The 21,824-nt window shown below is 52.7% G+C and overlaps 1 protein-coding gene across 2 annotated transcripts in view; it reads left to right on the forward strand.

Annotated features, from left to right (window-relative positions):
• Nucleotides 1-11,514: 11,514 nt before the first annotated feature.
• Nucleotides 11,515-21,824, forward strand: part of VANGL1 (VANGL planar cell polarity protein 1) — a 43,972-nt gene continuing 33,662 nt past the window's right edge. Inside the window, exons 1-2 of one of the 2 annotated variants that reach the window (XM_070396291.1) lie at nucleotides 11,515-11,594; nucleotides 20,933-21,136. In XM_070396291.1, the coding sequence (XP_070252392.1) occupies nucleotides 21,066-21,136 (71 nt within the window). In that variant the 5' untranslated portion in view covers nucleotides 11,515-11,594; nucleotides 20,933-21,065. Of the gene's footprint in view, nucleotides 11,595-12,171; nucleotides 12,203-20,932; nucleotides 21,137-21,824 lie in introns of those variants that run through there. The other variant, XM_070396292.1, reaches the window with a different exon arrangement.

The raw sequence follows: 21,824 nt of genomic DNA on the forward strand, positions 1-21,824 counted from the left end.
TATATGACACCACAAGGTCCAACCAAGTTGACACATAAAATTAACCATCACAAGGCTACTTTTTGTCAACTCGGCATCCGTCACATCACCTTAGACCACACAATCTCCAAATGAAGACAGTAGGAAGGTTGTAACTCCACCTAACGCCATACAACTGTCCTGTGTACAACTAGATATGCACTAACCCCTCCCCCAGAAGAGGAGGCAAAGTCCTTGAGTGATACCTACTCTTCTTCTTTATATCCTGCAACTCAAATAGCTGATGTAAAATTAATAATACTTAAGCCTAGCCAGTGTTGCTCAGTGGTTGAGCATCGGCCTATGAACCAGGAGGTCATGGTTTGATTCCCGGTTAGGGCACATGCCCGGGTCGTGGGCTTGATCCCCAGTGTGGGGCATGCAGGAGGCAGCTGATCAATGATTCTCTCATTATTGATATTTCTATCTCTCCCTCTCCCTTCCTCTCTGAAATCAATCAATATATGGTATAAAGTCAATACATCTTGTGTTTCATGATAAGAGGATAAAAAGGGAAGGAAAAACATTATAAATATCCATATATGTGTGTATGTATATATGTATATGTTCTTCCATTACCCATTCCATATTTCCTTTGCCCTCAGCAAGCCCTCAGCTGTGATTCTTTACCTGCGGAGGTGACCCTGAGGGTCATTCCCGAGGCCCTGGCCATCAGGAGGGCTGCCTGGATTGGGTTGTTATAGGTTTCCATGAACACCTCACTAGGGGTGTGGGATCTGAGTTCCTGCACGGCGATGAAGGGCCCGGTGATACACTCTGGAATGCAGGGTAATGAGTTTCCGTGGTATGAATCTTGACCAATGGGAAGTGAGATGAAAGGCAGCTGGGAAGACACCTCCTTCTCTCTCCTGCAGACACTAAGGTGGGGTCCCTCCTTGCAGGCTTTCTGGGGAAATCCCATACACGGAGTGCACACAGCTACCAAGCAGCCGGCCGCCTCTGGAAGGAGTAAGGGGTGCTGTTAGGCACTGGATCACGTCTCTGTGCCTGCGCCCTGCCTCACTGCTTTTCACTCACCTTCCCTGCCCTGGGCTGTGCCTTCCAAACATGTTAATATCCTAACTTTGCTTCAGGCTCTGCTTTGCAAAGGGCCTGGGCTAAGACAACTTAAAAGTGAGTAATGATGAAAATGGTACAGATAAAAGCGTTTGGAATGCAGCTAAAACTACCTAAGATACTGTGCATTAACTATCTATATTGGAAAATGAAAAGATTGAAAATTGTGTTAACTATCCAGTTGAGAAGTTAGAGTAGGAATAATAGACTAAAGCCAAAAAAAATATAAGGAATGAAATAATGAAGTTAAGAGAAGGAGTTAACGGAATGAAAAAGAAAGTTATAGATAGATGCACCCAAAAGTTGTTTTATTGAAAATACAAATACTTAAAAAAATACCTATGATAAAAATTATCACAGGAAAAAAATATAGGAAGCCACAAATAACCAAATTAGTATTGGACAGAAGAGGGGGGGAAAAACTATAGCAAAGATTTAAAAAATAATAAGCAAATATTTTAATTAAATGACCTCCAGCAGAGTGCAGCCGGTGTCATGAGGCATCTCCCAGGGGCTTGATAAGCAAAGGAAAGGAGGTGGAAACACCTGAATTTAAGTGGCTCCAGAAACAGTATCACAAAATCAAAGCCAGAAACATATTCATACCCCCATGACACACACACACACACACACCCCATTCATGAAAGAAACGCAGCTTCCTTGTACCAGCAGAAGAGGGCGCTGTTGAATTAGGAAACGCGGTAAGTCGGTGGTTTTATGCAGGTTCCCACCAAGCAATTTGAGATCAGGTTTGCAGACAGATAATCTGAGAAGTGATCTCAAGGAACAGGAGTGGGGGGGGGGGGGGGGGGGGGGGGGGCGGCGAGGGAAAGGGTAAAAGGAAGGAGGGAAAATCAAGCTACGCATGATGGAGCTGATTACTGCTGTCGGCAACCAGGGCTGAGTCTTGCGGAGACCCTCTGTGGAGCCTGCGGCATTCAGAGCCGGCTGCCCTAGGGGGGAGAACAGGGGAGTGTCACGTCCACTGGCTGGAATGTAGCTTAGCCCCCCTGGTTCATGTGGCAGCCTTGAGGGGTGCTGTTCTGATCTCTCTAGAAAGAATTTGCCTTTTGGCTGCAAGACATGCACTTGGCCGAAAGCCTCCATCTGCAGTGCCCTCGGGATCTGCCCTGACCTGTTATCCCCAAATAAACAGCTGCATTCCCAACGGCACCTGGGCCTCTGCTTCCCAGAGGACGGAACTGGATCGCCCCGTGGAGCATTAACTTCCTGCGCATTCCCAGGTTCATACACGCCTGAAAATGGTCGTGTGGGCTTATGGGGCCACAGCACATGGCAGCGCCCGGAAACCAGGGGGAAGAAGGTCTGAGCTGGGCAACGCAGCGGAGGCAGCTGTCAGTTCACCCCTGTGCCCATGGGTGGCCTCGGCAATGGCCAGCGAGAGACAGGAAACCTGAAGAGACCAGGCGTAAGCGAGGTCTGTTTCAGCCACGAACCTTTGCACAGTCAGACGCACGCCCGAATGCAGAGCCCAGCTGCCACGGAGCCTTCAGTGTGCGGTCAGACAGTCTGCAGGGCCGGCAGCATAAGCCAGCATGGATGGGCATGGCTGCGACAGGTGCCGAAGCCATCACTCCTCTCATCATGTCCTCCTCCACCACACCATCCAGAGCTTCCCTTCCCTCAGCCAGCACGTCGGCGGGGCGAGCTGCCTGCCTGGTGCCATGTTTCAGCCTCATCTCCTTTCTTCACTTGGGGCTCCACTGCCGGAAGGTGGTAGTGATAGCCTCACTTTCAGTGGAATCCTACGGTGTCCCCTGGTGGAAAACCTATAACTTTCTCTCTTCCCCTCCAACCCCCGCCGCCCCCCCCTAGTAAAGAGCTGGCCAGGTGGGAAAATGCCAGTCAATCCTATTTGCAAGTCAAGGACTTCCCCACTTCTAAGAGGCAGCATTCTTCAGGCTCCTCACATTTGGCTTGAGGGTAAGAGGACCCCCTCCCCAGTGTGGGGGAGAGGAGGAGAAACTAGCTTTCTCCCTCCACCATCCCTCTCAGGGTCTCCTTCCTTCCTTGCTGGCTCGCTGCTCTCTCTCATAGGCCCGAGGTGGGTGGGTGAGAAGCCCCTGGGAGTGTGGCTGCCCCAGCACGCCCCTCGGGGATGGGCCCCGTGCTGCTCTTCGACCTCCGGTCGTGTTCATCAACCTCCTGTTTCAGCAGAAATTGCGAGAGCACCATAAATGTCCGATCCAACATGAAAAGATGCTCGGCCTGGCGGTAGTCATAGAAACAGAAATCAAAGCCATAACAAAGCATCATTTTTTGCTCATTAGTTTGGCAGAAAGTAATACAAGCAATAAAAAAGCAAGTCGGACAGGACCTGAAGCGACCAAGCAGAGGTGGATGAGGTGTGGGTTTTTTGTGGGTTTTTTTTTTCTCTCTTCTTTTTTTTCATATGGTGAAAGGAGGCTTTTGTACCTGGAAAACACTGATTATAGTTCATTGTGTGCTTTTCAAATGTAATATGCAATGTATTAAAGCCTTACTTTTTAAAGCCTAGTTTATTTTAAATTTGGCTTCAAGTTCAACTTACAAACCAGCTTGTTCGACTGGTTTAACAGCTCAAAATTTACAACTCAAAAGATCTTTAAAATGTGGTTCTCCCCGGCTCTGTGATCAACGTTAAACTAATTAATTTTTACAGGTTAAATCCTTAAACATTTACTCCCCTGATTTTTTGTAATTAATCCTATTTCCTGAGACATTTGAAAGCACAATTACAAATTTAATATATCGGATCCTTCCAAGCAACTCCTGTCGTGGCAGGCTTAACAGGCGACATTATTCTCCGCAATGATACTCCTTTCGTCAATTACTAAATCAATCTTGTAAATGCGGCGTTTCAGGTTCTCTTACCCTGTTCACACAGCGTAAGTACAGGAAAGCAGCTACAACGCAGCAGGGTGAGTCTGAGGCTGGTTACAAATCCTGCGCATACAACCCCACTGGAAGGAATTCCACAGCTACTGTTTCATTATTTCAGTACTTACTTGTGCACCTGCCCTCAACCAAGGGGGGAAGATTACCACCTCAGCCGAGCGATCCCATTAAAGACGCAGGTTGCAAAATTGACTCGTTTTACTACCTTTACTACCTGATTTGGATACCTCTGCGCCCTCTCTCTCCTGGACCCCTTGCTTCCCTGCCTCATCGCCCACTTCTTCTAGAATGCTGTGTTGACACGGGGGGGGGGGGGGGGGGGGGGCGGTGGGGGGGGGAGGTGATGGGCCTACTGGGGTGGACCCACAAGCATAGCATGTAGTTCAGCAGGTTGTCCCCTTCCCAGTCCACACGCCGCCTCCCCTCCTTTACCCATGAAGTCCTCACGCCGTTTGGTGGCAGGGGAGTCCCGGCGCTGCTGGCCAATGGGCGAACAGGACCTCGCCGAGAGCATCGTTTCCTGGGTGTAGGTGGGAAGCTCACCCCTCCTGGCCACAGAGGAAAATCCGGGGCCAAGAGGATGAGGCTTTGTCTTGGGGTGAAGACTGCCGTTCCCACCTGACAATGAGGAAGAGCTGGATAAGCCACCGAGTTCTAACTTGTGGGGGGCCTGGGAGAGAGCTGAGCTCACCAGGCAGCCAAGTCACCCAACTCCAAGGAGAGACCGGCCCACAGAGGCAAGGCAGTCCTCCCTCCCGGGCAGAGCATGGGAGAGCGGGGTGGTGGCCAGAGGCCAAGCAAGGAGACGTATACAGAAATGTTAGCTACGTCTCTGAGGCTGAGGGGTCAGCCTGTCACTGGAGTAGCGGGTCCCTGGGCACAAGGAGGGTGTCGAGCTTCTTCACCAGCCTGTGCTGCGTGCTCGCAGGAAAGACTGGGACGGGGCAGCAGGGTGATGGGCGTCTTCCCTGTGACTTGAGAAGAAGGGAGGGAGGTGATGGATGGCTGAGGGGACAGGCACAAAGCCCTTTTCTCCTGAGAAGCAAGAGCGCTAAGCCATCGAGGGGGAGAGAGTGAACCCTCTAGATCCGTGGCCCTGGGAGAGGAGGGGAAGTGGAGCCCATCTTCCTTGAGAGAAGATGGGGAAGCCTCTCCCAGGACACAGGCAGAGCCAGGGCTGCTGTAGAAAGGGAGAAGTACCACCCTCTGCCCCTAGGGGGCGCGGGAGAGCTCGTGGGTCCAGATTCCCATGCTGATATCCTGAAGACTGCTGGGCTGGGAGGGGGTGCATCCTTGAACACGGGGCAGACACTTTGGAAGGCAGGCTGAGGTTTCTTACAAAACTAAACATACTGTTACTCTGTGACCCGGCAACCGTGTTCCTTGGTGTTTACCCAAAGGAATTGAAATGCAGAAAATCAAAAGGCATGATTAATACAACCCTGAGCACCGGGGTGGATGAATGGTGTTATCCTATGCCCAGTCCTGCCCCTCCCCACCTCCCCACCTTCTGCAGAACCCAGGGAACCTGTGACTGGGGGAGGGGGTGGGGGGTGTATCTTCCTTTTATGCCTGTGTCTGCTCCACATCACAGCCAGGAGGAGTCAGAGCCAGGCCTCCAGTGCCGGAGGCCGGTTCACCCTCAGGACCTAACGCCACCTGGTGTCAGTCCAGGGAATCAGCTTAACGCGAGATGTGGGGTGTTATTCAAGTGTTTCTCATAAATAGGTAATGCATTGCGGATGACGTCTCCATAGATTAAAAACAACATTAAAGAAACTTCCGGGCCCCAGAAGGTGTGATTAACTAGCCCAGCCCTGCCCGAGATCGGCGTGAGTGTGATCCTTGGCACCGCCCAGGCAAGTGGGGCCGCCTTGGGAACACCCAGAGGCCCAAGGCCATGTGCACGGGCTGGCATCTCCAGCAGGCCGTCTGCCCTGGCTCGTATCCTTTTCCCTGATAACCAGGCTGCACAAGTGCAGGGTTGACTGGGCCTGGGAGGATCCTGCTTCTGAGACCTGAGCTCCGCCTGCGTCCCCTCCCAGCCCCCAAGGTAAAGATAGCCTGGGCGTGAGCCGGCCTGCCCAGACCTGCCAGCAGCATGCTCACCGGGCCCGGCCCACCGTGGGGTTAGTGCACGGGGTTATGGCCACGGCTGCTCGCTAAGGGCCTCGGGGGCCTGTGGCTTTACACAGAGCACATCTGCTCTGGTCCACAGACTAGACTCCTGAGCCCATCAAAGTCAGTCAATAGAAAATTACACCACTTCAGCTGCTTTTTCAAGTTTCCACTTGGACATCCCACCCTCACCTCAAACTCAACGCATTGAAGATAATTCTTAGACACAGAAGAGACTTTAAAATATATATATATATATATATATATATTTTTTTTATTGATTTCAGAGAAGGGAGAGGGAGAGTAAGAAACATCAATGATGAGAGAGAATCACGGATCAAGCCTGCAACCCAGACATGTGTCCTGACTGGGAATTGAACCGTGAGCTCCTGGTTCATGGGTCGAAGCTCAACCACTGAGCCATGCTGGCCAGGTAGAAGAGACTTTAGAGAACACTGGTGTCTCACAAAGGCCCCCAGGAACTGTGAGACCATCCAAATCGTTTGGGGGGAAAAAAATGGGAATGTGTGTATTTTTTCTGTGGTTTCCATCCCAGTGACAATCAGCTTGTCAAAGGGCCCCAGAAGGCCACCAGACACACCTCTTCCCTCCTACTTCATGGAGAATACTAACATGCCCTTGACCTGTTTGCTCTCCTGTCTCCACCTATGCAAGGTTAGTCCTTCCCCCTGTCCCCTTCTTTCTTAAATTCTGAGATTTAAAATTTCTTTTCCCTGGTCTATAAACAGGCTTAAGCCTACGTCGAAACAAAACAACAGTGACACTTGTTTCACCCCTGCACGTCCCTATCCTATCTCCTTGCTGCACAGTCTGCATTCTCTACCCACCTCTTGCTCTCCTCCCTGCGGTATCATCAATGACCTGTCACCTCCTGAAACAATGTTCATTGTCCGTAGCCTATCTCCTCCCCAGTTCTAAACCCACACTGCACAGAGCTGAAAGTCTGGCTGAAAGATTAGAGATGGGAATCTATGCGCGGCCAGCCTGGCTCAAAGCCTGGCCTCCCCACCCACTAGCAGCTGTGTGATAGCCTGTCCGTGCCCAAGCTTCCTTCTCTGTAAACTGTAGGTGGTCTAATGCCTACAACAGGGGCTATAGTGAGGAATGAATAAGACCTGGAAGATACTCAGCACAGTGCCTGGTGTACAATAAATGTGATCTGTTATGTTTGCCCCTGCACGTCCCAAAGGTACGGACACTCGACAAGCTAGAACTGAACTCACCTTTTCCCCTTGAACTTCCTCTTCTTCCTGGTTCCCCACATGTCACTGAGACTGGCCTGTGGCTACATAGGCTGCAGTAGCTCAAGGCCATTCGTCAGTTCAGGTTCCTCTGTCTCACTCGTCTTCTATTTGGTCTTCCTGACTCCATCCTTGGCTCACAAAGCCACTCCCCAGTCCCCATGAGCTCCTCACCTTCATAAAGGTTCTTCAGTGGCTCCCCATTGCCTACCAGAAAAAGCCAGACATCTAAGCCCACCATAGAAGGCTCCCTGAGCTCTGGCGTCGGCCCCTCGCTTCCAGGTGGTGCCCACCCTCCCCACCCATCCTCGCCCTGCTTCCTCCCTTACGCTGTCCCCACGCCAAACTGCCAGCAGGTGGCCTGAGAAATCCTGCTGCTCCAACTGCCTGCCTTCCTGTCCTTCTCCAGTGGCATCTCATGCCTCATGCCTCAGACCTGCGCACTAGGCAGCCTCCGGTCACCCCACCCCCTCTCCGCAGCTCATCAGCACCGCACACCATCCGATACGGCTTCCCGCACATGCTCCGTCACATGCCTGTGCCTCTGCCCAGGATGTTCCTCCCTCTTTATCTGCCAGATACTCATCCTTCACGTTCTGCTCACAGGTCAGGGCCGGGGAAGCCAGGCTGCTTCTGCAGGCTGAGGGCCCGCCTCCCTTTGCTCCACCTTCCCAGCAGCCTCTGGTCTGTCACACTCCGGTATCCAATGTCAAGGCTTTGTTTAAGTAACAGTCTCACATCAGCCTGAGCTCCTCTAGGAGGGGGAGGGCACCCCCACCTCCTCCCCTGCCCCCAGCCCCCGGCCTCCTATCCTGCCCTGTTTTCTCTTAGCACGTTACCCCTATGCATGTTGTCTGTTTGTCCATCTCTCCCCACTAGAATATAAACTCCATGAGGGCAGAAACATTGTCTGTTTCGATGGATCCCTAGAGCCTTGAATAGTGACCGGCATATAGTAAGTGCTCAGTGAATATTTGTTGAATCAATTGTTGAATCACTGATCACTCTTCCATTGTCTAGCTTTGTATCCCTGGTAGCTAATACATCACCCAACTTGTAATAGGGACTACACATAAGCTTCTGAGTGAATGGATAGATGAATGAATACTTTATCGTGTTACCAGCCTGTTTTAAACAGTTCTAACCTGAGTGTTGAATTCTAAGGTCTCTACTAATCAGCCACTGGATTTGGAATCCACTATGTCTCAGCATGAGCCCTTACCTGGAGTTCACTGCTCTGCCCACTGCCCTTGACTGGATCCCAGACACTGTGCTCTCCACACCCCTGCCCAGACTTCAAACAAATGCCATTTACCCATGTATTCAACTCCTACTTATTAAGCACTTGAGATAAGCCACTCCCTGCTCCAGCCACAGTCCTTCCCTGATGCCTAGTCCGCCTCTTTCTTTCCTCAAGGTGAGGACAAGTTGGCTCTGACTTGTGACTCGCCCCTTGGGCACTAATAACCCATATTTTAATACCTCATCACTGGAAGTATTCACCTGTAAGAAGATATTACACATGTGTAGACTTGGCAGGAAATGGCCCTTTAAAGAACCGGCACTTTCTAACATTGCAACGATTGGGGATGACAATTTTTCTAGTATATTTTCCCAACTTCCCCGTCTTCTTAAATAGAGTGCCGTATACAGACTCTCTGTCCGACCATTATAACTCAGGGTGGCCACTAGGGACACTGTTACTCTGTGATGTCCCAGGGTGCCCAGAGGAATCACAGGGAAAAGGAATTCGTCCTCACGATGCCCCCTTGGCAGGTCCTGGGTCTCCGGAACTCACCCCCTGCTCTTTTTTAATGTGTTTCTAGTCTAGCCTGGGTTTGGGAATCAGATGATGCTTATTAGAAATGTTTGTAAATGAGATGGAAACGGTACCTAAGTGAGGGCACCAGGTGTTCTTTTATGGGTACAGTCTATCCGCCTCGAAGCATGGATTCCAGAACAATCTGTGTTGTTGGTCAGAGCCCTTTCTCCCTTAACTCTTGTTTTTTTGTGTGTGTGTTTTTTTTTCAGGTGTATTTATTCTGAATTCTTGAGGCTGGGTAGATGGTTTCTTTACGGTGTGCCTTCAGAGCCCTTGCCATTGTATATGTTCTCTTTTGTTGTTAACTATTTCTAATGTGCCTATGTCATGACTTTTTGATTAGGTTGTTCCCTGGTTAGATTATTAATTTCCCCAGAGCAAGTGGTATTTTAGTCATTCATTCATTTGCTAAGTACATTTTAAAGCAACTACGCTGTAGAAACAGTGCTATGGGGTTGGGAGAACCGGAGACGGCCTTGGGCGAGAGATGGCATTTGAGCTGGATCTGGGTGGCCCCGGAGAATTTTAGTGGGTAGCATTCTGGGTTTGGGAAAGCCGTGAGAACAGGCGGGATGAGAGAAATACACCCATGAATGTGTGGAAAGGACAGCCATGCTGCCATCTTGAGAACAGCCAATGGGGAGTACCCCACTTCCCTGATGGAGTTTGGAAAAAAACAAAACAAAAAACAGATGTGAGACAAATAAATGTTACCTTTCTTCTTGGGTATGATTAAGCTGGAAAACTTGACTTTGGGCTAGAGCTGAATGAGGCTGACCCACTTTGTCCCGGATAATGGGGTCCAGGCAGGACTCCCGGTTGGTTACACAGCCCACCGCTCAGTTCCTGGGAAGTTTTCCAACTTCTACTTTCTCAATTTGAATACCTGAGATTGTCAGATATAAACGAACAGTAGGTGGCATTGAAAGGGGAATTTATATCTTAAAATTGAGTTTACTTTACACTACCCCTCTTTCCCACGAAAGCACCTCATGGGGAGGCAGCGAAACTTATGGGAAGTGGGTTAGAATCGCTTTCCGTGACAATCCAGCGAGGCCCTTAGATCATGTGGGGCAATTCAGAAGCATAACTGGAATTGGAAATCCCTGCCTCCTGTAACTTTGAAGGGTCTACATTTTAAAGACGAAAGAGACACATTTTTATTTTTTTTAATTTTATTTTTATAGAAGAAGGAAGAAGGACAGAGAGAGACACAGCTAACAATGATGAGAGAATCATTGATGGGCTGCCTCCTGCTCGCCCCACCTTGGGGATCAAGCCCGCAACCTGGGCATGTGCCCTGACCAGGAATCGAACCGTGACCTCCTGGCTCATAGATTGTTGCTCAGCCACTGAGCCATGCCAACTGGGCAAAAGAGACACATTTTTAAAAATATATATATATTTTTGATTTCAGAGAGGAAGGGAGAGGGAGAGAGAGAAACATCAGTGATGAGGAAGAATCATTGATTGGCTGCCCACACTGGGGATCAAGCCTGCAACTTGGGCATATGCCATGACCAGGAATCAAACCTGAACCTCCTAGGTTCATAGGTCAATGCACAACCACTGAGCCAGGAGAGCCAGGAAGGACACATGTTTTTAAAGCTCAGTAGTAAAGCCTGGTGGCAGGCTAGTGTGTGTGTGTTTGGGGGGTTAATCCCTGAGGGGGGAGGGGGTGACTATGTGTGTTTGAGATCCAGTGAGGGCAAATGGGCTTGGATTTTGTGCACGGTTGTGAATATGTGCGTGTGTGAACTTGAGGGTGCAAGTATGTTGGGATGCTGGGTGGGGTCAGTTCCTGGCCATGTGTGTATGTATGAGTGAGTGTGTGCGTGAGTTTAAGGGTGCAAGCATGTTGGGGTGTTGGATGGGGTCAGTTCCTGGCCAATGTGTGTATGTGAGTGTGTGAGTGTGAGTGTTTAAGGGTGCAAGCATGTTGGGGTGCTGGGTGGGGTCAGTGTCTGGCCATGTATATGTGTGTGTGTGTGTGTGTGTGTGTGTGAGTTTAAGGGTGCAAGCATGTTGGGGTGCTGGGTGGGGTCAGTGCCTGGCCATGTGTGAGTATGTGCAGTTGGGGGAATCAGTCTCCGGGTCTGTGTGCCTATGAGTGCGCGTGTGTGAGTGTGTCCGATGCGGGGAGTGAGCGGAGGGAGGGGAGCCCCGCGGGCCCCGCCCTCGGCGGCAGGTGGGCCGGGCGGGAGGCCGCGCTCGCTGCTCTTGGCTAGCGGCCGCGCCGGGCTCGCGGGGCTGGGCTCGGCTGCGGGGCGGCGCCGGGACAGGAAGCGGAAAGCGGCGGCAGCGGCGGCTCTGCCTCCACAGGAGCCCAGCGCAGGCCGCAGAGCCGGGGCCGCTGCGAGCCGAGACCGCGGCCGCGGAGCCCGCACGCCGGCGCCGAGGTGAGTGTGGCCGGAGGCCGGCGCGGGGCGGGGCGGCGGGCGCGGGCGCAGAGCTGCGGCGGGGAGCGCCCCCAGCGCGATCCCGCACCCCGGCCGCGGGGCGCAGCCCGGCTCGCCGCTCTCCCCCGCCGCCCTCCTGCGGACCGCACCCCGAGCGTGCTTCCCGGGACCACACTCCTCCCGCCTCCCCGCGGGGTGCTCCCCTCCTGCCGCTGCCTCGCGCTCCCGCCGCACCCCACTTCCTTGGGTCCCGGCATTCCCTCCTCGCGCCTCGGACGCCCCTTCTCCCCTGGCTGCACTTTGGGGTGCCCCTCGGGGTGCGCGTTCCGGCGGCCAGCAGGGAATGGCCGGGCGATCCTGGAGGCACCGGGCGGCCGCATCCGCCGTGCGGGCCGGGAGCCGGGGGCCGGGCGCGCACCCTGGTCCCCACCCCGCCGCGGGCTCGACCCGGTAACCGCCCGGCCCGGGGCCAGAAGCCGGCACAGAGCTGGCTTGTGTTCACACCCCGCTTCCAAATCTGAGCCGCCCCGGAGGCCGAGGCGGGGAGGGGGGGCGAGTCCGAGGCCGGGGGACGAGTCCGGTGGCGCATCGCCGAGCGCAACAGGCAGGTAGGAGTTTACTTTCAAAAACGCCGGGGTGGAGCTGAAGGCGCCGGCAAACCGCTGCCGGGGGACCCGCTTGGAGGACATCTCCCTGCGCCCGGGCCGCTTCGCCGGGGCCGGACCTCCTTCCCAACTGCAGCCTTTGAACTGCCCCCAGCCGCGCGCCCAGGGGAGTGTGAAGTTTATGAAAATTTAAACGCGTCGGTGGCGGAGGCAGGAGTGGGGCGGAGCCGCGGCCTGGCGGCCGGAGATGAGCTGGGAGGGAGACTCGGAGCCCAGAAATCTGTGGCTCCGTTTTCACATCTTCCAACCAGGTATCTGCTCGCGCCGCGAAGGTGTCGTGAGCTCTTTCTTCTGCTCGTTAAGAGACGCCAGGGCGCTTTGTGATGGCGATGGTGTGGCTGGCACTTGGCGTTTTGTTAACCCTTCTTTTTTTCCCCAGGGGCTGTGGTTGGAAATGAGTGCATTTTTTAGACACGTATTCCAAAAGCTAGCCTAGCCGGCTGTAAAGGAGCTGGCGTGTTCAGCTGTATGTGTGTAAGTTTTACAGGGCTGCTGGAAATATTATAACTTGGGTCGCCCATCCACAACGCTAATGAGCATTCGCCTTCAGTGGGTCGTTTGATTACACAGCTCCCAGGCCCTCGGAGCGAGAGGGCAGCCACTGTCTGCGTGCAGGGAGGTGTAATTAGTCATTTTATGGAACCACTAATTAGAGTTCTTAGAGTCAAATTAAATCAATGTGATATCGTTGGGGCTTTGATTTGTGGGAGGAAACTGGTTGAGTCTGGAGTTCAAAGAACTAACACTTTTCACCTATCCGTGAGCAGGTAGCATTTCCCAAACGCTGGTGTCTAAGTATAATTAGTGTGACATTTTCATTCACAGTGTTGGCTGTGCGACTTGGTTGCAACTCACCTTGTGAATAACATGGGATGAGAACTTTGCCAACCGCCCGTTGGTAAGGACTGCTTGCCGGGCAGCCGCTTTTTACTGTGATGTGTTTGAGTGACCAGCCGAAACCGTAAAGGGGGGGTTTTCTTACCTGGCAACAGTTCCTGGTGGCCCTGCTCTGCTGAGGAGTAAGCAGGCCCCGAGTGCGGAGGGCATTCTCCCTCACACAGACACATACACTGCTGGTTAGCCCAGGCCTCAGCCGCATTTGGGTTGCATGGCCCTTATCACATTGTATTTTCGTACGCAGTTTCCACCTTTGGGCTGTGAGCTCCTTTCTTTTCTCCTGGACTCCCCCCCCCCCCCCCCCCCCCCCCCCGCCAGTGCCTGGGACGCTGAACCTGTGAGTAGGAGTTGAAATTGCAGCATTCTTTATGGCTTACGTGTTGAGTGGGGACCGTTTACGATCGTTGCCCACCCTCCTCTGTGTAAGTAAATAGTTCTGGTAATTGCTGCACAGCTATACATTCTTCCATAGCTCAGAGCACAGGTTCTGGAATTCGACTCCACTTGTGTGACCTTGGTATCCTTAACTGTAATGTGAAATGAACATTTTACCTCCCTTAGAAGGTTTGGTCTGAGAATTAAGTGAGATATTACGTGCAAATGACTTGAAACAGTCCCTCACACGTCCTCGATCTGTAAAGGGAACTAGCTGTGGTTATGGGACCTGCTGGGTATGGGCAAGTGATCTGGGCGTCGTGCCAGGCTATTTTCCAGAAGGGGGACAAGACAGGATTAGGTGGACTTGGGGCTGGTCCGTGCTTCTCCAAGGGCCTTCGGTCTGGCTGAAGCCTGATGAAAGGGTGCATGTGTGTTCTGCTGTCGGTCTCCATCGCTGTCCTGCATCCCCCTTATTGGAGAGCAGGCATTGGACCCGGCGCCATGGGGTTTTCAGAGGAGGTAGTCCTGTGAGATCTATTTTGCTGAATGTCAAGTCTCTGTCTTGAAAACAAATATATACCATCGAACCCCAGACACGTGAACTATTCGCAACTCCTCAGAAATCTGTCCTGAGCTGCTGGGGTGTTTTAGAGCTCAGTAGTGACTCAAGCCAAGCAGTTATTCTGGGAAGGTGAGCTGAAGTCATTGGCAAGACAGGTAAAATGGGGTTGACGTTTCTTTCCTTGTGAATGGTGGCCCAGAATCATATATCTATATCTATATCTATATCTATATCTATATCTATATCTATATCTATATCTCTGTCTATCTATCTATCTATCTATCTATCATCTATCTATCTATTTATCTATAGCAAAGGCTAATATGCAAAGTGTCCACTCGGGAGTTTGGGAGACTGGGAGTTCGATTGCTCGCTCTGATGTGTGCTGACCACCAGGGGCCGGCGCAGAACATGGCAGGCAACCAGCAGCGGGAGTAGGGCGGGGGGGGGGGGGGGGGAGGAGGGGGGACAGGGCGGGGTGCTGGTGAGCTGGCGGGGTGCTAAGGGAGCGAGGGAAGGAGGAGGCAGGGGGGCAGGGAACCTGATTGGCCCTGATCACCGGCCAGGCGTAGGGACCCTACCTGTGCACAAATTTTGTGCACCGGGCCTCTCGTTCACTTATAAGAAGTTCTGTTGTAACAAAAGAATCATGAGATTTGTTCATAAGTGCCACACACCCTCTGACCCCTCCATCAGTGACCTGGATGTCTTACGGTCTACAGACCACACGTTCAGCAAAATGTTTTTCGGACCTTGCCATAGTTCTCCACACCCTCCCTTACAGCCCCGGGGTCCTCCGAGTAAACCCTGTAAAACACGTCCAGTCTTCTCTGATCTCCGCGATAATTCACTTCCAACCTGGGAACAGTGAAAGGAGGCCCGCAAGGAACAGAATGGAAATCGTTACGTTACTTAGCTACAGTTAATGGTATTCATTAAGGATAGACTATTATAGACCCCCAAAGGTACGTAAGTTCAACGACAATGATACTCAAGTCCTATGCCATGCAAAGGGATTGTAACGGAGAGAATTTCACTTTCCTGAGGAAGAAGGAGAAGAATGCCCTAACAGCTGTGGGTGCTTTCCGCATGCCAGGCACCGTTTTAAATTATACGAATCATCTCACTTAATAGCCACCATGAGCCTTTAAGGTCAGTAAAATAGAATCCCCTCATTACAGGTAGGAAGACAGGCACAGAGAGGTTAAGCAACTTGATCTGAGATCACACAGCTGCTAAGTGCCGGGACCGGGATGTGAACAGTGACAGTCGAACCCCAGAGCCTGCGCTCACTGCTTCTCTTCTGTAGAAGAAAAGTTGACTCCAAACAAAGTGATTTAAATTGTCATTTTCCCCTGGAGGTCCACAACATTGAGAAGAATGTTAGCTTCTAAACATAGGAAAAGGGGAATGGGAGGAGAGGGTTGGGTGGAGGTGGGCAAAGGGGTGGGGTGGGGGACATCTGTAAGAGTGTCAACAATACAAATAAAGTAAAAGAACATAGCAAGAATAACAATGAACCCTTTAAAATGCTATATATGATGAAAATTAAATATTTAAAGTAATGTCCACAGAAACTGTTTCCCTTAGAAATACACCCACTGCAGGAGGGGAGTGAGGGCCACAGCCCTTTAAATTCAGTGTGTGTCACTGTACCCCTTGTAAGGGAACCTTCTCCCCTGCAAGCCAGTGCCTTAATTACCTAACAACTCCAGGCAGAGCTGTGGATGTTTCTATAATTTCCTTTCCATGAAGGTCAGCTTCTGTTTACTGCAGCCCTTACCGCAACATGCCATTTCCCTCCGATGGCTCTGCACTCTCCATATAAGGAGTAGGTATAGTTTATGTGCGTGAACATGACTTTTGGGGAAGATTCCCTTCGACCACCAGTCTTCACTTCGCTTTTCTCCGTGCCTCCGTGGACGTGGTGTGCCAGCCCTGCCCTGTCCCGGTGTCTGCCTCCTGCGGTGCCTGCAGCAGGCGGGGATATTGACAGGCGGGCGGGGGAGGCGGCGGGCCAGGGTGGGTCTGAGTGTGACAGGTGTGTGAGCAGCAGGCAGCGCCGCTCCAGGTAGTTGTCATCACCGCCGAATCGAACCCTGCACCTTTCCCTCCTCCAGAAAACGGGGATGTAAGGCGATCGATCTCTACACTGTCTTGCACAGTCGATGCGTGGCCTTCACCTCCTGAGGACGGCCAGTCTTCACTCAGCGCGCACCGCATGCCTGTTAGGTCCTCGGGGCTGGAGAGGGGGTGACGAAGGTGGCCGCTGCCCTCCGGAGCTGACCGTCCCTGCAGAAGGTACCCGCTCAGATGGAGAACTGGATGTTGTGATAAAACAAAAGTACAGGCTGCTGCGAAAGGGCCCGGGCTAGACCGGGAGGGGCTTACAGGAAGTGACATCTGCCTGTGATGTGAAAGGTCACGCTGGGCCAGGATCCCTGTTAGCGCCTGTACGTGACACCATCCCCGCCGGCCACGCAGCGGCCTGTGGGCTATCACCCTGGGAATCTGGTTCCTTCTCTTTCACTTCATTACCTTCCTGATAAGGCAGCCCGCTGGCCTTATCTGAGCTCTGCTCATTTCTTGTACATACAAGGAAACTACTAGTATCTTGTAAATATTGTCATTGCGTGATACGCCTCAGGACACCGTAGTCCCTCCTGACCCACAGTATCGCTTTCCAGGGTTCCCGTTATCCGCGGTTAACCGCTGTCTGAAAATATTACATGGAACATTCCAGAAATAAACCAGTCATAAGTTTTAGATTGCACGCCATTCCGAGTAGTGTGGTGAGATCTCTCTCCATCCCGCCTGAGAGGTGAATCGTCCTGTTGTCCAGGATCCACACCGTAGATCTACCTGCCTTAGCCACTTAGTGGTGGCCTAGGTTATCAGATCCACCTCGAGGTAGCTCAGCACCATTGTTTTACTTAATAGCATCTCATTCACCCCACTTCCTCTCATCACCTGGGCATTGTGTCATCTCACGGCCTCACAAGAAGAAGGAGGAGCACAGTGCTCTGAGATACCTTGGGAGAGAGAGACCACATTCAAATACTTATATTATAGTATATTGTTACAATTGTTCCACTTAATTATTATTGTTGTTAGTCTCTTTATTGTGCCTAATTTATAAATTAAACTTTCTCATAGGTATGTGTGTATAGCAAAAAACGAAGTATATACAGGATTCAGTACTATCCGCGGTTTCAGGCATCCGCTGGGGGTCTTGGAATGTGTCCCCTGTGGATAAGGGGGGACTGCTGTCTACTGAAGCTCTAAACATTGGCTGTTAAGATGAGTTCACTCTGGATTTTTGTCACGGGGCTGCCTGTTGCTGCTTCTTAATCCCCCTTAGGTCTCGGACAGGAGTTCATAGTGATGATGGGAACAGTCTGATGCAGAGGAAGGGGCCTGGGCTCTGTAAAGACTGGGCTCAGTGAGGAGACTGCAGGCTCCATAATAGGTTAGCCCTGGAGGAAGTGGGCGGCTGAGAACGGGAGGGGGTGGAGGGAAAGGTCCTGGAGGACCAGAGCACTTGGTGATGGAGGGTGTGAGGGATAAGGGGGGGAGGATGGAAATGGCACGGGGTGGAGTTACAGGGGTGGGAGGTAGGATGATTACATCGCCCTGACGGAGGAAAGGGGAAAGGGTCGGCCTGGACAGCGGAGCGCGTTGTGAGGGTGATGGATGAGACTCCCGGGTGCAGCAGAGCACCTGCGTGGGAACAGAGCATTGGGGGCGGTTCTTGCTGGTACCTCTGTGTTCAGTGTCCTGGGGTAAACAATAGCTCTCGTCTCAAGGATCTCCTGTTGGAGTAAGTCCACGGCTGGGGAAGAAGGCGAGTTTGCGTCTTGAGGGATAACCTGACGGGGCGAGGGGAGGGCGCACAGAGGAGCAGTGTCAGTGCATCGCACTGATGGTGACGCTGTGCTGTGTGCGTTGGCGTGGCTGTGCCCTGGGCTTGCCAGTGGGTCTCTTGGCTGCTTAATGAATTGGCGGTGGTGAGTGGGTAGATAGGCTAAGATCTGGGGAAAGGAGGACAGGGACGTGACCTTCGTTAGGCTCATCGCAGTCGCTGGCCGGCTAAGAGCTCTTCAGTGGAAAGGATCGCGGTGACAGTCGGGGGAGTGGCAGCACCTGCAGACCCCCCTGTGATAGGTACAGGCTGGAATTGTGGGAGAGAAACGGGACAAGGGCGGCTGGTAGGTTGGGTACAGCCTTTTCCCAAAGAGAGCAGAAGGGAGAGGGAGAGAGAGAAACATACGATTTCCCCGGCGGGACGTGCCTGGAGTTGCTCTAATGGACGGCCAGGATTTTTAATGAGGATGAAGAATGGCGTCCACTGGCAGAGGGGGAAGAGGACACGTGCGTTACCAGGTGCCAGAGGCGTCGCGGAGGGAGTCTCCGTGGAGGCTCACAACCGCCCGCCCGAGGAGGTGATCGAATGAAATGGCCTCATGTTACAGGGGAGAAACAAGCCCGGCGAGGTGAGCGCGTGCCCCTCGGAGTCATGGCCAGGAAGCCTGGATGGGGCCAGCCGGGTCTGCGGGGCCTGGGCCGCCTGCCCCTGAGGCCCCCTGGCAGCAGGTGTGAAGCTAGAAGTTGGGCTGGAAAGGGCCATCAGGAATTCCGGTTTGGAAGGCAGAGAAAGGGCAGGCATTGTGGGTGTGCATTCTGGACGGAGAAGCGGCAGTCAGGTTCTGGGCGAAGCGCCGGCGGTGGAGCCCGCGGGTCAGCGGAGAGCCGGGCGAAGGGCCTTCGGGGAAGGAGGCTGGTTCAGGGCAGGCCTGGGAGCTTGGCCCACCTCCCGATGCCGGTGGCTGCCAGGTTACACGCAGCAGAGCCCCGAGCAGAAAGGAGTGAGAATCTGAGGTGCTGAAAGCCGTGGAAATTGCTCATGAAAATGGTGGGAGGCAGAGGAGGGAGCATAAACAATGAGCGGGCTGGCAAAGTCTTCTAGGAAAAGTGGGGGTAGGTCCGAGAGCAGAACTAACCTTTTTTCAAAATGCCTACGCATTTGTCATCTGTTTTCACATTCACAGTCATCCCAGAAAATAGGCTGCTGATTTCTCCTTAAGGGACGAGGAGGCCTGAGGCTCCCCGGGGAGCCTGCCCTGCTCAGGTGGCAGCTCCTTAGCCACAGGTGGGCTGAGATGCCAGCCCAGCGCCACCTGACTGCAGGCCAGCCTCCGGGGGGGAAGACCGCCTGGGCACTGCTCTGCCTGCTCCTTGCCCACAGCTTTCCTTCTCCTGAGAAAGACAGGAGGGCGTCAGGTTTTGGACCCGGGACAGGCATCCTGGGAGTCACGACTTTCATTGGTCCAGTATTTGGAGCCATGGCTGGGAGCGTTCACACGTGTAGCTCTTCCCTCTTCCCAGCAGCCCTGTTATATACCTTTTACGGATGCAGCTGCAGAGAGGGTTCGTACTATGATTGAGGTCACACAGCTAATAAGCCAGTGAGACCTGGATTGGCACCTGGCTCCGGATACTGCATCTGCTTACGTCTTCAGATCAATCCCTGGAAGATGGTGGCTGGTTGGTTGGACAATTGAGGAAACACGCTCGAGGCCAATGGCCAATCCCAGGCTGTACTAGGCAGGAGAGAGGTCTGCTAGAACCGGGTCTCCCTCTTCTCACCTGGCCCCTTGATGGCGGAGGAGGATGGAAATGACCAGTCACGGCACCCAGGGCCAGGGAGGCGAGGTATGGGTCCCTGGAGGAGCTCGCCCTTTGAGGGTGGTGGGGTGGTGGTTGCTGGGGCCAGGAGCCTGGCCTGTTCCCCCCTCCCCAGGGACAAGGGCATGGCATTTGCAGGTCCTCTGTGTTTCCTGGCCCTTCTCTCACTGGCTGTTTGCAGTGTGAGCTTCCAGGGCCCTGGAAGGAGGAGCCCTGTGGGGCGGAGCCCAGCTCTGGGGTGATGGGTGCAAGGGAGAGGCGCCACTCTCAGATCCCGGGTGTTCTAGAAGTTGGCGTGTGGGGCTCAGGAATTTACTTGGAAACGTTTCTCATTTATTTTTATTGCCAAGCGGCATCTAATGCAAATGTGGGAAAAGAGCGAGGAGCCTGCAACTCATCAATCACTTGCTCCCTTTCTCTGATGTCGCTCCTCATCCCCGTGTCTACCCGCGTGGTTTTATAGGGTTGTAACTGCCGTGTGGACTCGGTGGTCGCCACAGCCCGGTAGCCTGCTTTGTACAGTAGCCACGTCATCATAAACATCTCTATTCTTCATCATTATCATTGTAACCAGCTCTGTGGTATTTCTTTGGGTGGATAAACCTATTCCTCTGTGTTGGGGCACTTAGATGGTTTCTAGCTTTTTACTACTACAGATAATGCAGTAATTACAACTTTTCTTTAAAAAAGAAATTAGTTCCCTAAGATAAATTCTCAGGAATTTGGGTTCCTGGATTAAAGTGACTGAGAACTTTTTTCCCCTTTTAGATTGGCCTTTGGAAACTATGAGCAAATCCCTTTAAAGTGACTTTTCCTGGGTATTGTTTTTGTAACCAGCAAACTGGCAGTGGGGGCTGGGTATCGTGTCAGGGCTATGGGAAGCCACTTCCCCCAGCCTGAACCTGTGGGGGCTGGGCTGTATCCGGGAAATGGCCGAGGGCCAGGTCTCACCTGCCTCTGGTTTTCCTGCTGCTGTGGCCGGGGCGTGGCTTGACTGTCACCTACCTGTCTCCCTCCCAGATGCCCGGGAAGCTTGTTGCTGCCTGAGCATGGAGACCCCGGAGGAGGAGGAGGAGGCGCTGCTCTCATTACGCTCCGGCCCTGCAGGTTGGCTTTGAAGGCTGATAGCTGTTTTCTCCCCTTTTTCCCAGAATTTGTTCCTGTGGACGAGTGGCTCCTTGATTCCCAGGCCCTTTGAGGTGTCAGGAACCCCGCTGGTGAAGCTCTCTACCTCGCCGGAGAAACAACACCTGCTCCTTCCTCCAGAGCGAGCTGGCCATTGCTATGGATACCGAGTCCACGTATTCTGGATATTCTTACTATTCCGGTCATTCGAAGAAATCCCACAGGCAGGGGTACGTAAGCGGTGGATGGCTCCACTTTTCCTTGCTGGGGAGACTGGCAGGGTGCAGGGCTGCGAGTGCCCGTGGCTCAGTCCCTGGTGCGTGAGAAGCCGAGCTTACGGAGCACTTAACTGGTGTGGGGCGTAACCACGCCACCAAATTGCATTTTATTGCTTCCATTACCGCTGATGACCTTAATTTCTCACAATTGATTTTAAACGAGAGTTTCTCTCTGCAGTGGAAATGTTTCCCCATTTCCAAGTCCTTCTCATAGATGACAGTCATCCACAGCTTTGCCAAGAATGGAAATGAAAATTTGAAAAAACATGTTAATTTGTTGCTTTGCAGCCAGAGCTGCTGACTCAGGGTCCATTTTGCATTTGACACGAGGCTTGTGCAATGAAGTGGGATTGGCCTCGTGTCCGTTTAGCTTTTGAAATCGCTGTCCTAGGTACTGGGGGCTAACCCCCACTCTGAGCAGACACGCAGGCGTGCACGGGTGTTCACCGAGCCTGCTGTACTGTAGACCTACTGAGTGTTTGGCGAGTCAAGAACGAGGGGATGAAGTTGACAAAATTACGGTGCTGCCCCTTCCTCAGGCTCACCTGTGAAATGGGCATAGCAGGATCCTCCTCAAAGCGCTGTGGAGAGGGTTCCATGAGGCTAAGCATTGAACACAGCACACAGTAGGAGGTCGCTG

The sequence above is a fragment of the Myotis yumanensis genome, unplaced genomic scaffold (genome assembly GCF_028538775.1).
Source record: "Myotis yumanensis isolate MYYU_CA2020_CCGP unplaced genomic scaffold, mMyoYum1.0.hap1 SCAF_17, whole genome shotgun sequence".
In the NCBI taxonomy this organism is placed as follows: Eukaryota; Metazoa; Chordata; class Mammalia; order Chiroptera; family Vespertilionidae; genus Myotis; species Myotis yumanensis.